Source organism: Stenella coeruleoalba (assembly GCF_951394435.1).
Source record: "Stenella coeruleoalba genome assembly, chromosome: 10".
Classification (NCBI taxonomy): Eukaryota; Metazoa; Chordata; class Mammalia; order Artiodactyla; family Delphinidae; genus Stenella; species Stenella coeruleoalba.
The window spans coordinates 31580033-31597137 of NC_137156.1; the positions used below are offsets into that span (position 1 = coordinate 31580033).

At 41.2% G+C, this 17105-nt stretch overlaps 1 protein-coding gene across 4 annotated transcripts in view; it reads right to left on the minus strand.

Annotated features, from left to right (window-relative positions):
• RUNX2 (RUNX family transcription factor 2) overlaps positions 1–17105 on the minus strand; it is a gene marked incomplete at its 5' end in the record, with an annotated part of 209322 nt that overhangs the window by 22128 nt on the left and 170089 nt on the right. For all 4 annotated transcript variants that reach the window (XM_079933086.1, XM_079933087.1, XM_079933089.1 and 1 more), the window contains one exon: positions 10252–10413. In XM_079933086.1, coding sequence (XP_079789212.1) covers positions 10252–10413 — 162 coding nt within the window. The remainder of the gene's footprint in view (positions 1–10251; positions 10414–17105) is intronic.

Here is a 17105-nt window from a genome sequence, read left to right on the forward strand (position 1 = left end):
ACCAGCACTGATCAAGTAATATTTCCTGAGAAAGCAGTGCTCAATAAAGTAAAAAATAATACTAATAATGTATTTTTCCTGAAAAAAAGTAAGTAGTAGCCTGGTTGATATTTAGGATTATCCCAAATAAGAGACCTGTTAAGAATATTCGCATGTATTTTCATTCTAAATGTAGTGAATAGGTAAATACATGCACATAATGCATGTATATGTTAGAGCACATGTCTAACGGTGTTCCTTCACTTTAAAAGAGACAGTGGAAAATTCTATAACATCATCATGTGCTAGGACCATATCTGTGTATACAGAATATGAAATTAAGGTAAATGACAATTATCCTTAGTCTCCGATACAGCCCCACTTCTAGATCTATTAGCCAATTCCTAATGGTCAGAGCATAGTGAACCCTGAGGCATGCAGCCCGGACTACTGGGTAGACTTTTCTTCTTCAGGCACGGACTTCCCATGAGCATCTACATGCAGAGCAGAGAGAGAGTAACAGAGGTAGCAAAGGATTAGAAGGCCAGGTCCTTGGCCTAAAGGAAGCTTTCAATCTAGCTGGGAAAAGACAAGGTCTTATATATTCTCGTCATATCTTAAGAAACCACACGTGTCGACAAGTGTCATTTTTTTTTCAGCTGAAAACGTAATTGTCGAAGCAATTCAGAGTAAAAATATAATCTGAGCAGAATGGAATTGAATTTTAATTTCCTACAGGAGAAGACTTTACGTTTATGCAGGGGCAAAAGAGATTTCCTTTCACTAAAATCCTGAGCAGTTTTTGCATATCCTGGCATCCACACGGGCTGGTATCATAATGTAACCGTGTCATATTCCCATCATGTCTTCTGAACGAGACTGAAACCTTCCTGAAGGCAGAGATGCTGTCTTCTGTTTTGCTTTTATTCACTGCCTGCCTAAGCACATTTTAAGTCACATACTACGTATCTGTTGACCCGACTTGAAATGGCTGAAATGAATTGAAGAAAGACACTTGAGGTTGGAAAGAAAGCAAGAGACTACTAATATATTGGGTGACATTAATAAAAATCCAAAGTTCTTGACAGGTAGAAACTATTACCTGAATTAAATAAAATAAAACCTAACAGGAAGAACTATAAATTTCTATACTTGGATCTAAAAAACAAACAAAAAAAAAACTGCAGAGGTTAGAAATGGGAGAAGCGCAGCTTGACAGGAAGTGGCAAATATGAGAAAACAGTGTAACATGGCCACCAAAGGACCAAGACCACGTTAGCTGGCACCAGCAGGGGCCAAGAATAAAGAAGCCTGGTTCTTGACGCCAGGCATTAAGAGGGCCACTGAGAAAGTGTAGTTTGCCCAGAGACCACGGACCAGGACGGTGAGGTGATGTGTCACCAAACCCCATCATACGGCAAGAGTTTAAAAAGGGGGGGGAAGAATAGGTGAAAACAGGAAAAATTCAGAAGACTTTGTGAGAAATGACAGTTGTCCAAACCAGATCTCTTGCTTTGTTTTGGAGGAATAATTTTGCTTCACTTTATGGCTTAGTTAATATAATTTCTATCGTTTTCTCAGAAAAGATTTTGACACTTTATTACATGACGGCTATAATTAATGTCAGACTCTAAATTAGAAATCAAAAACTCTATTTGATCATTTGGTTTCAAGCTGGATCTAAAGTATGTTTTGGCATGATTACTAACTGTTAGCAGCAAGTACTGGAAACAGATGCAGTCTTGATATGTGTTCTAAATGTGAAACACATTGCAAAGAGACTGGGAAATAAAAATATACACTGCTCATGCACACTCTTACTGTGCTATTTCCTGTCCTTATCAGTCATAAAAGTTTCTCTTGTTTTGTCCTTTATTTGTTTTCCCAGGTGAATAAAATCTTCGTTCTCCTTTTCCCCTTTCTTCTTTCATTTTTTCCTACATGCCAGTCTTCCTTTTTTTTTTTCTATTGTCTTTTCCACTAATAGTTTTTCCATTAAACATTCACTGAGCACCTACTACGCACCAATATCCTGTGCAAGGATGTGTGAGACACAGTCCTGTCCTTGGAGAAGCCTATCTTCTACGAAAGGGGAAAGGCATATAATGAAATTGTTACTAAAGGAAAATACATACACATTAGAGAGTACAGAGTTATAACAAAGTACAGAGACGAGAAATGGAGGAGAGAGTGATTCACTTGGAGGAAAGTGGTGGTTGGGAAAAGGATGCCTGAAGAAGGATCCGTCGGGCCCTGTCCAGCCAATGCAGAGAAATGGGCTGGCCCGTAAGTATGAGGCAGCACAGCATACTTGAGGAATGCCAGGCATTCTTAGAAGAAAAGGAGCATCCTTTACCTGGAAGAGTTGAGTATTTGTGGAGGCAGCTATCAATCCATAACATAAATGGATCGGTATTTTTTAGCTTGGGTCTGTGCTGTACTTGAATTGATGGGAACGACCACCTAAAGGTAAATGTTTCTATGGGCAAAACCAAAGAAAAAAATTTTAATTAAAATATGGGCCAAGGGGCTTCCCTGGTGGCACAGTGGTGGAGAGTCTGCCTGCCGATGCAGGGGACACGGGTTCGTGCCTCGGTCCGGGAAGATCCCACATGCCGCGGGGTGGCTGGGCCCGTGAGCCATGGCCGCTGAGCTTGCGCGTCCGGAGGCTGTGCTCCGCAACGGGAGAGGCCACAAGGGTGAGAGGCCCGCGTATCGCAAAAAATAATACTAAATAAATTTTAAACATAAAATAAAATAAAATATGGGCCAGGGACTTTCCTGGTGGTCCAGTGGTAAAGAATCCACCTTACAATGCAGGGCACGTGGGTTTGATCCCTGGTCAGGGAACTGAGATCCCACATGCCGCGGGGCAACTAAGCCGCCTCAACTAGAGAGCTCATGCGCCCTGGAGCCCTTGTGCCACAACTAGGGAGAGCAAATACGCATGCCACAACTAGAGAGAAGCCCGCGTGCCACAACGAAGAGCCTGAGCAGCGTGCTGCAACCCGATGCAGCAAAAAATATAAATAAATAAAATGACTAAATATTTTTGTTTTTAAATGGGCCAAAGATAAGGAAAACCATAATCTGGACCATTTGGGGACAGTTGCTGAGACAGAGGACTTGTTCCCCCAGGTAGGAATGCATGAAATGCTTTCTAAAAAGAAATATCACTAAGTCAGTAACAAAAGGAAATGGGGTGGTAGTATTCAGAGGTGCAGGGAGAACAGTCTGGATGTTTTTTAAAATTTAATAACATCCTTACAATGGAATACCATTCAGTAGTAAAAAGAAATGAGCTATCTAGCCATGAAAAGATACAGAGGAATCTTAAATGCACACTGCCAAGTGAAAGAATCCAGTCTGAAAAGGCTACATACTGAAAAGGCCAATTATATGATATTCCGGAAAAGGCAAAAATATAGAGACAGGAAAGAGATCAGTGGTTGCCGGGGGCTGGGGGGCAGCTGGGGAAGGAGATGTAGGTGGGGCACGGGAGATTTTTTTAGGGCAATGAAACTCTTCTCTGTGATTCTGTAACGGTGGCTACATGGCACTATGCATTCGGCAAAATCCACAGGAGCACAGAGTGAACCCTACTGTAAACTATGGACTTTAGTTAATGATAACACATCAATATTGGTTCATCAATTGTACCACACAAATGCAAGATGTTAATAATATGAAAAAGTGGCCAGTGGGGATGGTGTGGGGGAGAGAGATAGGAACTCTGCACCTTATGCTCAATTTTTCTGTAAATCTAAAACTGCTCTAAAAAATAGAGCATTCATTTAAAAACAAATATATATGATAGTATGTTCCTACTCTTTTGAAGCTAATGACGTAACTTAGTTCTTCCACTAGCATTTATCAGGTCAGGCAAGCTTTCTTTACCAAAAGTCCTAAGAACAACAAATCCCTGGACGGACATGATCGTACTCCCTGCAGAACCTCTGAGACACGTAGGTGGGCAATTTTGAGTAATTCACTTACACAGGACCATCGAGGCACAATAAATGAACTGACATACCTGAGAACAGTGCAAAGAGTCTTTAGTGACAGTGAAACTAAAACTCAGGTTTCCTTAGTTCAACTGTCTCCACCCTCTTCTCAGATCACAGCGAACCACAGAAGCCACTGTGTCATTCAAAAATTAACTTTAATACTTTTGGTGAAGTTAGGTTCAAGCTCCCAAGCTTTCTTCTATGAAAAGAAAGGGATTAGAGCAAACCTTCCAATAAAATGTGTCACCATGTCTCTGCCATCCCTGCATAAGCATGATTGCTTTCATTACTGAGGCTCTTCTCCATATGTGGGTGGCTGTACATGTATCAAAAATAAATCGTCATAGAAACAACTGACAAGAACCACGTATAAAGTCAGAGTCGAACCGTGTACACAGGTTTCATTCTGTGCTTCGGTAGCTCAGTCTAGCTACAAGTAGCAGTAACTAGTCATACAACCAAGTGTAGTCAACTTTGTGAGCTGGGCCAACTATCCCCCACTGATGTCGTAGGAATGGAAACCACTTCTTGCATCCTCAAAAGTTATGCTCAACTGAGGTCCAGGGAGGCCCTGGAAAACTGGGCCTACAGCAGTAAGATAAAAAATATCCTCTGCTCATGTCAGAAAATAGCCCATTTCTAAAGAAAGCAAGATGAATTGCAACTTACGGAATGCAAAAAGAACCCAACCGATCACAGTCAATGTTATAGGGAAGAATATGGAATGTTCAATTGGTAACACAGGGCTTGCCTTTGTTTAGGGTCCATTAAATTTAATAACTTCCCCCTCTGTGGCTTTAAACAGAGAACGTCTTCAAAATAAGAGTGGCTCCTATTAAACTTAATTACTTGCCCATGGCTGCGATGGCAGAGGTGTGTCTACCAAATAGGTGGGTCTTAAGAAAGGAAGGGTTCTACAGTAAAAAGAGTGGATGGTCTAGTGTTTTATTATAGTTGCTTTAACTTTCTGGTTTATTAGTATTAATTGCTGGAGTTTTCCTTTTTACCTCTCTTAAGGCATCACTCCCTCTGTGAGTTGAGTGGCCCTGCTAAAATTAATGTCCACATACACTTGAAACATTACTGAAGCTGCTGGTTCCAAACCCTCAACCAGGGGAGCTGACAGAAACTCAGCTATAAGCGACATTTCAAAAATGAACTACATCAAACACCTCCGGCTTTGAAATGACATGAAACAATCCTCCCGATAGACCTTGAGTGAGCAAATGGAGTTTTTCCACTGCAGTTTCTAGATTTTGTGGTAGTAATAAAATAATTTTTAGGAACTTTGTTTATTAGACTCATCCCTACTCTCTGCTGCCCTTTGGAAATATTATAGTTGAGCGACTAAGAGTCATAAAAATTGAGACATCTTTAATAGTCCCGTACAGTTAAGTGGAATTCGTCGAGATTTAAATATCTTGAAAGAAGGAATTCAAGACTATTTGCTTAAACAGGAAAAAAAAAAACTTCAAAAAGATTACAGTTCTTAGCTCTGTCTCATGTAAAATGATCCTACAATTGCAGAGAAAAATCATCCACACAACCTGTATTGGCCTCTCCCAGGGTACCTGAGGCAGCCAATGTGTATGACCTTGCATCTCTAATTCATGTATCCTACCACACTAAGAGACCTCCAGAAAGGATCAGAGAGGTCCATGGGCACAATGACCAAGACTGCAGAAAAATGCCTGTATAAACCCCTTCCACCTCGTGTATGCCAAAGAGTGGTACAGACGTAGGTTAATCTAAGATACTTCACTCAGATGGGTGGGGCGAGGAGGAGTTTTTTGCAGTGAATAACCAACCCAAGGTACAGTCTCCGCTAGGAGGCTAACAATAGCTCACACTCTTACCCACCAGTCAAAGAGTAAGACTCAATAAACAGCTGTGCTTCTTTTCCTAAGAGTATAATTACATAAACTACATTTTGAAAGTCAGTAATTATTTATCTACGTACTATTTTTTTTTAATGAGCTCCAGAAAAGTAATTATCATCTTTGTGTTAAGCCCCACAAGTGCTTTGAACATCAAAAATGCCATGGGTGATAATATTACAATGATGAAGCCATGCAACGGTTTGGTTTGTTGTCAAGGTTCCTTGCTTGTCTTGCCACACACCTTGCTCTTTAATAGAATCAGTGAGAAATAACTTTGGCTACCTCTGTGTAGTGAATCTTCTTTTAGGATCATATAAGATGAAATGAGATAATGTATAAAATCTCTGGGGATTGGGGGGTGCCACTTAAATACAGATTATTATGTGATAAGGCCGTACTTTACCACAGTAAGTAGGGTGGGGAGGGGAACCAACCCCTACAGGGCTTCTGCTGCACTAGGTATCTCTAGACTGGTTTCTGCTCGATTTTTATAATTCGGCTGGATATGAACTAAACTCAATACAATAAGGTAGACCCTATTAGTCAACCAGACGACAATAATTTACTGTTCAGCCATAACTTATAACCGCCGCTATTGCTCTTGTTATACTATTGAAGGCTACTCAAGGTTAAGGAAATATTTTCTGAATCTTTGTACTGCCCCCGTGAACTTCAAGATATCTGGGTTTGTATCTTTCTTTGCGATAAAGTAGAGAATGTTAGTGATGTATCTTTATCATCTTATTTTATTTACTCCTTGCTTCCGTAAAGAATTTGAGGGAGACTACAGGAGCTATGTGGTATAATACCACTGTCATTATCATAATTCATTAAGTTTGAGCATTTGTAGCCGCACTTGAAAAATTACTCAGAAGAAAGGATAACAAAAAAAGAAGTTGTAAAAATGGATTCTCTGAAGGCCTTTAAACAGACTAAATCATGGTCTTTCTTTGCAATGGTCTTTTGGGATGAAATGGAATTTCTTTAGGAATATTTCTTTCTGAAAGATCTTTCTGGTCCCCTTTATTCCTGTAACTCCTTGGAAAAGAACCTTAGCATGCCTAGTTACATCTAAGTGTAATTTAACATCTTCTATTTTCTGACACTATAACTGAATAGTTATATTCTCTTAGCGCTTTATTGAGTTTTTGTGAATGGCTCCCAACTGCTTTTAGCTCTATAAAAATTTATAAGTCTATGGAATAATAATAATAATGACAAACATTTATTGAGTACTTCTATGTGTTAGGCACTGTGTTAAGTGCTTTATGAATGCCATATGAGTATTAACTTGTTTAAATATCTCATGGTGATTTTTGTTTTAAATATACTCTGTAGCCATCCATTTTAGAAAGCGAATAATCCCTCTAAAAGTTTAGATTTTTACCTACTGATTCATTTAAACCAGGACTTGCCTGCAAATTATATACAGACATACAATTTTTACAAAACAATGTTAGCTTCATAATCTCAGCTACAATCTGTTTAGCACATATCGTGTGTCAGGCCTGCCCTAAGCACTTTACACTAAGCATCTCATTTAATCCTCACGGTAACCCCAAGAGATAAATATTATATCCCTGTTTGACAAATAATAAAACTAAGTTTCTGAGATGTAAGCAACTTGCCTGATATATGTGTGAGTTAGAATTCAAACCTGGGTCTGAACCTCCAACCCTACTGTATAAGTGAGGAATTTTATTCTTTCTCACCCAAGATCATATGAGAATGTTTTGTGTATCCCTTCATATAGCGAGATGAGAACTGATGTCTCTACACAGAGAAACAGGAACTGTTCTGGAAAGCATCTTAAAAAGTGAACACAGAGCTACTTGGAGATAGAGACAGAGGTTAATATTTTAGCTGTCCGTGTTGCAGAGACATAGCATCCTGGAACTTAGGGATACCTTTAGATATTGAGGGGAATAAGAAGAAGAAAGTACGCAACTTGGTACCTGAGAACTTATGAGACAGGCTCCTCTCCAAGAAGTGTCCTAGGACCAGTCCCCAGAGCACTGAAAATGGGGCTCACTCCAGATGATTTGGTCCCCTAGTCCACCAGGCAGCGCCCTGGGCTGCAGACACAGGCCCACACCCAAGAGCAAGGTCAGAAAAAGCAAGGCTCCTCTAGTTCCCTTACAGTCCACTTCTAGTTCTTTCTTCCTGATTCCCTACTGCTGACAAGAAGGATTTTCTGTTCTCTTCGCTTTAATGTTTATACAGAACCTCCCACCCTGGCACCATGTTACTTTGCCAGGAACAACTCATAGAGATGTTTGGGGTGGGAGGAAAAAAAACTGGACTAAACTCAGTCTCAAACTAGTTTAAAGCAGAGGCCCGTTCCCACCATTGGCCTCAGATCAATATACGGCTGGGTAATTAACCAGTTTCTGTCTCCTCTGTGAAATGAGGAAAGCTGTGTTGTGTTCGTTTATGGAAATGTTTCAATTAATTATCAGTACATTGCCTCCAAATAATCTGGCTGCTCCGTATCACACATGTAAGTGATAAAATGCCATCTTCAGTGTTACTTTCAACGGTTTTCCCACTGAATTCACATGCGAATACACCTCAGCGAGAAAATGCTGGAGATAAGTGTCTCTAAGGCTGTGACCACTCCCTGAGGTTTTTTTTTTTTTTTTTCCTCCAGGTACTGCCAGAGGACAAACAGCAAAATCTGTTTCAGCCACAGAGGGTGGGACAGACGGAAGCCCCAGAGGACCCTAAACAGAAACCAGGTTTGCACAAATCTGTCCCGGCAACGTGTCACCTTGGCCCCGTGTAAGACAAAACGGACTCAGTCTAAACTACAGAAGGCATGACCAGAACTAACTCAACACCCACCACCCAACACTATACCTACGATCCCGCGTCAGCCCTGGTTACCCGCCCCCGTACCTTCCTCATCCTTTCCTGTGTCGTTAACTGATGTTTGCCAATGGGAGGGAGTCATTCCAGTCAAGGGAAATGATCGCTAAAATTCTATACTCTGCACACTTCCCCAACAAATACCATGTGATTCATGACAATAAGAACAGCGGTCGGAATGAAAAGTGGTCACGTGGTTTTCCAAAGACTCTTGAGGTTTCCCTCCCCCACCCCTTCTTTCCCTACTCACCCCTATGGGAGTCCGTCTGTGGCAGAAAATGTGAAGGCATTAGGACCAGAGAGCCCTTTCCTGCTATTTGCTTGAGAAACAAAGCCTTCCCTCCTCCCAAGTTGAAAGAAATAAAGGAGTCTGAGCTAGTCACAACCTGCAAGCCTGCTGGCGGCCCGTCAGCTTGCCAGTGGTGCAACTCAGCGGAGTGAGTACCGGCTTCGAGCTTTGCAGAAAATGAGAGAGGGAGAGAAAACAGAGACAGAAACACAAAGACAAAGAAAGAAAGGCATTAACCTGGCCAGGAGTCAAACAGGTGCATGGCGCCCGAACGCTGAGAAGAGTGTCTGACAAATAGAGGATCCAACTGTGTGTGTCTCTGGGGGGCTGCTTCTGTACTGATGGGGGCAGGGCTGCAGTCTGGATGTCAAGGGGTGGATGACAGATTTTTTTTTCTTATTCACAGGACTCATATGGTTGGCCAAGAGCCTTTAACTTTCCTCCACTTGTCAGTCTGACATCTTCGTGGATACTCTCTGGCTCCCTGGGATGAATTCTCCATGAGAGAGAGGGGCAGCCAGGATGTTGATCACACACGCTGCCACCATGAGTCACAGAATTTTGTGGTGCCTTTGGAAGAGGGGGTGTGTGAGCCCCGGGGCTGCCACGTTGACAGCAACAGCAGTGAGCTGTGTGATTCGTGGAGAGGCTGCCTCGGTCTTGAGCTGGCCGCTCAGAGGCCATACGTGGCCTTTTAAGACTCTTACAGCCCCCCTGCACTTGGAGTGACACATGTCTGGCAAGGATCTGAAGTTTGCAGGCGCTCTCTCTCAGAACTGGCTACCTGGGACTCCTGGGATTTAAGAGCCTCTAGAAACGGAGGGCTGTGCCCTCAGGCTGTAATTTGGCTTTCAGGCAGATGTTAGGAACAGAAAGGAACACAAGCAGAGGAAGGCCTGGTACAAGACCCTCAGGAGAAGGCCCCAGTTAGGAGACAGAGCCAACCAAAGGGCATGCAATTCAGTGGGACTGAAACTGGGAGGGCACTGAGTGTCATCTTAGACAAGGATGCCATCTCTGGTGGACTTTCAGTCTCTCGACTTCAGTTTAAGTTCAAGCACTCAGTAGCCCCATAATTCAGAAGACCTGGTTTGCAGCTGTCAGACCCTTGTCCACATGCCTCTGATGGAGAGTTACTGTGAGTGTAGCTGAGACAGCTGGGCTCATCCCGCAGTCCCAACCCCACCCCTGCACCGGAGTGGGTTTTGAGTTCAAGTGTGGTCTTTACCTGAAATGCGCCTGGGCACGTCGGTGATGGCAGGCAGCCCGGTGCCCCGGGTGGAGGACAGCGGGGTGGTGGAGTGAATGGACGGGGGCGTCATCTGGCTCAGGTACGAGGGGTAGGACTGGTCGTAGGACCACGGCGGGGAAGACTGCGTCTGCCTGGGATCTGGGCAAAGAAGAAACATCTTTAGCACACCAGCCGCTGTGGCCTTCGAACACACAACCCCAGACTCAGAAAGGATAAAGCAGGGGAAAATCAGAATATACAAGGACGGTCTATTTCCCACAACTCCACCCTTGCAGGCCCCCTAGGGCACAGAGCTTTCTAGACTTCGCGTCTTTATGAAAGTAACAAAATGGATCGTGTGTAAGGACTATTTGTCTCTCTCACACGTAAATATTTCTATTTGGAAAGCCTGTCATTTAAGAAAACAATCTGCTTTGGTTGTCGTCACAAAGTTGAATTCCATTTTATTTATTTTCTGTATTTCCTGTATGTCTTTTAATATTACTCCAATGAATAGGTATTACTTATCTCTTTTTTAAAAAGTTAGAAAATTTGGGAACGATTTATTTGATTAAAGAGCAGGTAGACTGTGCCTTTTACTGCTACACATCCAGCCACTATCTTTCAGCCGTGCTTTTTGGTTTGTAAATGATTCCCTGATTTTAGCATGGTTCGCTTTCTTTCCAGGCATATCGAGGGGGTGCCCTTTCCAGTCTGGGGTTTAGGAGGCTGGGGTAGAGATGAGCACAGAAGGGGCAGCATGTAAGGAGAAGAGGAAAGAGGGGAGCCAGTTATGTTATTCTCATGCTAAAGCTACACCAGAAAATAACCGTTAAGAAAAAACAAAACTTAATTTCAAAGCCAACTAAGAACTGAAAAGCTTCATCACCATCCAGTTTCAATGTTAAGCACATGAGCTTCTGACAGTAAGAAAATGATCCAAAACACAACAGGGAAATGTCTTCAATCCTATTGGAATCTGTTTCAAAGATGTCACATGTTTGGAATGTGGCCTAGTGTTACCTACAGTCACTATAACGATAAAAATAATGGGCTACCAACTGGTTAGAGTGACCTGCTGAGAATTAGCAATATCTTTTGACTTATCTTTATGGAGTTTCTTGGAGGTATAAACAGAATCATAAGCAAATTTCTCTTATCATTTTTTTTTTCTAACTTCACATTTAAAAAATTTTAAACACTCTCATATACCAGGCTGTTCTCAAGACAGCTTTGTATATTAGAATAGCCATGGACTTTGGAATGTGCAGAATTAGGTTCAAGTTCTGAGACTTCTATTTTCTAGCTGTGCGATCTTGGGTTAATTACTCAGTGACTCTGAACCTCAGTTTCCTAATCTGTAAAAGGGGGTGGGGGAGTAATAATATACGAATCACAGGGATGTGGGAATTGCATGAGAAAACTATGTGGAGAGGGCTAGCATGGGAAGCACTCAGTAAGTATTAATTCTTGTCTTTTAGAAAAACTCTTGGTGATACGAGGAGAGTTCCATGGTTAAAACACATCTGAACTGGAGTAAATACATTTGGAATAGGTCTAATTTTAAATTATTCCTATATCACCTATGAGCCTCTGAAAAGGAAAAGCTCAATTTTTAAAAACTATAAATATATTTAAGTCAATTCAGGTTTATTGCTACAAATAAAAGTGCGTGTAACAACACATGGGTTTTCCTGAGATGATGCCTCTTTAAAGCCTCTCAGTTTTTCTGTACAAAGCCATTTAGTTTCAGCTATTTCTTGTTTATTTGCTCCATTCAGAAATATTTTATTTAAAGACTATCTAAATAGGACATACTTTCCTTGAGTCAAAATAATTAAATACATCTGGACATTTATCTAATGTTACTGTATCAACAGATGTATAGGAAGATTTCATCCAACTCAATTTTAAGGAATATTTACCTGAGTTTGCAATTTGAATAAAAGTATAGCACTGTAAATGGTTAACAGAAAATTTTCCTTCGGAAATGTAAAGTATGCTTGATCATTAACGTAATGAACTTTTGTGCTTTAAAATGTTCAAGGCTGACATTGTATAGATCGGCAACATTTCAAATCTGAGTGAGTGGTCCTTGTTATATATCTGATATAGCCATACTTCCTTGCTTTAACCATTAATGTAATTCACTATTCAGATAAACGGTAAATGATCTTCAGATGGAAAAAGATGCATTCCTTACAGCACCAGAAAGCAATCTCACAAAAGTAATAAGGCCTTCTCTCAAGCACTATTTTCAATAGACAAAAAGGACAAGAACCACGTAGCGAAATGAGCAGGGCACACGGGACTCAAATTTGGATTTGAGTTCTAATCTAACATCACCAGATGACTCCCTGAGCAAGCAGTCTAACCTCTATCTCCATCCCTCTACTATAACATGTTGCCAGCAGTATTGGGCTCTCTGCCTGCAAGTGGGGGGAAAATACAAAGAAATCTAAAGAATGACTAAAATCACTGACATTTAGAAATATCACGAAGGAATCAGGGAACTTAGCTTGGATGTAAGATACAGCCTTTCATTTCTCCTTAAGCTGAGAGGCAGGCCAGTACAGGGGGAAAGAAGGGGGCTTTCTGATGAGAGGATCTGAGTTGGAGTCCCAGCTCTGCTATCTGTGAGCTGGATGACCTCAGCTGTATTAGCTAACTCTCTGAACCTCAGTTTCCTCATCTGGAAAATGAAGCAGCATAACATGGTAAAGTGAACATAGCAAAGTGCTCACATGTGCTGGCTGGACAGACAAGCCTAGGCTTGAATCACAGCTCCCCACTTTGCTGAGCAAGTCACTTAAACTTTGGGGGCCTCAACGGCTCATCTGTAAAATGGGAATCATGACACTTATTAGGGCTCTTGTGAGCATTACATGAACTAGGCCTTCTTTAAGGCCGAGTTCTTCTAAGGCCTAACTTCTAAGTTATCTGACACTCTCGGCACATACTGAGTATATAATAAATAGATATGATTATTGCTATCTGTAAAGTGAGTATAATTATAACTACTATCATTTTTGTTTACAGAACTAGGTGAAATAATACAAGTAAAAGCCTTTTGTAAAGTACTATATGAAAATGATTATTATTCTCTCTAGGAGCTCATATCACGTGGCCAAGGCCCTACTGTGTTTCATGGGGTGTTTCTTAATGTTGCTGAGCTTTAATTTCCTCATCTGTAAAATGGGATACTATCTCAGAGCGTGTCGTAAGGATTAAATAACATACAGCAAGTGGCTAATTATCATTATTCAAAAAAATTAAAAATCTGACTCTAAACTATCCAGGGTGGTTGGGTTGTCTCGTGTTAAGTCTCAAAGATTTCCAAGATCAGACTCAGCACAATTCAGTATAATGCCTGGCTCATAGTAGGTGCTCAATAAATAACCATTGCATGAACCTCCCAGGGTGGCTGGAGTGAATAATAGAATTTTATAATGAAGTAGTAATTAGTCCTTCTCTAACTTCCCCTTAGGCTACAAAAGAACTTGTTATTGGTGACGTTTTAGCTTTGACATAAACTTCCTGACTGCTGGAATATATACTAGAACAGTCTATCAAAGGATAGCTTTCCTTTGAGCGGAGGTCCTTCCTGAAGATATCCAAGATTAGCAAAAAGAACTTCTCACTAGCCCTAAACGAGTGAGAAGATCTCGATCTCTCTCTTTTTTTTTTTTCTTTCTCAGAGGACAGGCTGCAGGCCAGCCAATCTCTCTTCCAAGTTCACTGTCCTAAGATTCTATGATAATGACCTACTTAAGGAGAGAGAGTTACTAAAGAAAAATAAAACACAAGAACTGCCATACAGGGCTTCTTTAAAAAATAATAATAATACTGGTCTCCAAGCACCCCAGGGCTTCTCTAATACCCTGTGAATGAGGCCTCAACAATCCCAGCTCCCCAACGTCTGGCCTGTGTGATACTGGACGAATTACATAACCTATCTAACTTCAAGGTGCCTAATGTGTATAATGGGAATAAATAAGAAGAGCTCCCTCTTAAATTTGTTTTGAAGATTAAATGAGGTAATGTAGGAAAGAGCTTAGCACATGGAAAGAACCCAATAAATGTTCACCACTGTTAAAGCATCTACTTTACTGAGCCTTCATTCTGTATTTATGTTTCCAGCCCATAGCCTCTTATTTCTAGCAAAGGGCCATTTTTAGAAAGCTTCCTGTAGTTTTGAAGTCTGCCATTTGGAGACCATATCTGCACCGGTCGCTTTGATACCCTTTACAATCATTTAACCTGAATCGTGTTCCTTCTTAGTCTTAAGCTTCTCCCAGACCAAGAAATCCTAATCTGTTTAGTGTGTTTTCTAATACTGTATGCTTCAACTTTTTTCAAACTTTTAGTGGGGGGAAAAGAAAAAAAAAAGGCTATAAAATAGCAATAAAACGTCCAATCACTAAGAAAATGTAATCCTATCATAAATATATGATTACATCATATTTGCTTTGTTGTGGACAATTATTAATGCTTACAATAGAGAAAAGTCACCTTAACCTGATCTCATAAACGATTTCTGAACTCAACTTCCTGAAGAAACCTGAGACTTCTGAGATTCACTCTGAACTTGGATGAGTCAGAGCAGGTGACAGGTGTTTTTAGGCACCGCCGGTCAATCCTAAGGTTACTAATAGGGAAGAGTGAGTATAGGGCCTAGCTCTGAGACAAACCTACTAATTAACCATTAACAAACAAGAAACCGTCTTCATCAACCTCAGGCCCCACAGCGCTAGTAGAACATATTCCTTTCCTATACCCCATGCAGAGTTGTACTGAATGTTTCGTCCTTTTGAGTCTGCAGAAACATGGAGGGAAGTACCCTGTCCTTCCACTCCAACATAAACAAGAATATCCTTGATTTTTTGGGTCTCAGAGGCTTGAGGTGCCAATCATCGCCTTGATACTACATCCTGGGTGACCAGAGATTACCTATGAGCACCCACAAGTTTTCAGAAAATAACTGAACTCTATTTCACAGACATTCCCAAAAGACAAGAAAACTGCCGTTGAACTTGAAATCGTCTTAGGGTGCTTTAAAAACGATAATTCATTATTTTCCTATGGCAATCTTCGGAAACAGCAACAATATTACTTTTATTACTATATTCTAGAAATTCAAAGCATTGACAGGAGTCTCTATATAGATATGACAATTTAGAAACAAAACCCTGGGTGTTGGTTTTTTTACGGGCTCATACTCTTTTGTGCTTGGGAAACCTGAAATACTAAACAGCACAGGGGCGTTTTAATAGGACTCCACCCCTATTTCTCCCCAAACTTCTCTCCTTTCACCTAACAAAGGGGAGGGGGGAGTTTAAAGGGAAATCATAATCAAGTATGACCTGTAACATAAACTTGAGAGAGAAGATCAGGTCTTCCCTATACAATGGGCTGCTGTGCTCACAGCAGGATGTGACTAATCACAATGACTCAATGCGAGAGAAGAGGAAGAAGCAGAAGACCTAGGGCAGGGCAGAGCTCCTGGAGGCACTGGGGACGACACCGAGGAGAAAAGTCTTCAGTCTAACTGGGAACCCGTGATAGGAACCGCCACCAGGCTTCCGAGGTCAGGCTAGTGACTGGACACCTCAGACCTACAGCTGTACAATTCCACAAGAAACTGTAGACCAAATCTAGCTACCAAGAGCTCAGGTTAAATAAAGAGGAGCCAGTCACTTGACAAAAAGAATCCCTTCAGCATTTGTTCCAACTAAGGCAATGTCTGTTGGACAAATTTTAAAAAGACACCAGAGAGGCACAAACTACTGGGTGTAAGACAGGCTCAAGGATGTTTTGTACCACAAGGGGAATACAGCTAATATTCTGTCATAACTGGAAATGGAAAGTAACCTTTAAATATTGTATAAAAGCTTAAAAAAATTTTTTTAATTAAAAAAAAAAAAAAGACACCAGAAGTCCAGGGGCCCACATACACTTTGCACTTTCTCTCCCAACGCACTAAAGTTGAGGGCAAGGTTCTTGTTTAGCTATCCCTTTTTCACCTACAAAGTACCAATCGTCATTACTGCCACCTTAACAGGGCTTTTGGGGTGGGGGGGGGCAGTTTTTACATGCTATTCAGGTGAGTCAGCAAACCATCCATTTTTATGGTGACGAACAGCTTCTGTACGCCTACATGGCAGTGCAATGGCCTAAGGGATAGATAAGTAACAAAAGACATTTCTTGCCGTGCAAAAGCTTATACATGCAGGTGGGGAAAGTAAGACTAACAGATATAAAACAAGTAACTTAAAAATGTTCAAAGTATGTCCCTGTGTTTTTCAAAAAGCTCTAAAGATAGACATGAACCACAGGACACCAATATCAGTGTGAATTTTGTAAGATCTCCTTCTAGGGTGGGGTTCCTTCAGCTTAGGCTACTTGGAGATTGAGCCATCCGCTTTCCATTCTATAGACCCCAAAACATAGAAGTACAGGAGGCAACGTTCCCAGGAGATGCTCAAAAATTGATGCTACTTGGGGGAGAAGTGGTTCACACGTCTTAAGTGGTCTTTGCATCAGGCAAAAAATGGAGACAACCATTTATTTAAACCGTGGATATGAGGAAAGCAAGCTCTCTCCTTTGAGCTGGACCACAGCTTCTGAAGTTCAATAACGGATATGGGGAAAAGGAAGCAGGGCCATGCATTTCCTAAAATGATTTGTAAAGAGTCATGGGCTCTAAGAGTATCCAGGCTTTCAAATGACTGAGAAGCTAAATTTCATGTCTGCCTACTTGAACTCTGAACACTTGGGGTCATAATAAGAGAGGAATAAAGAGACAGATGGTTAGAAAAAAAGGCACCGTAGGAAAAGGAACTGACTCCAGG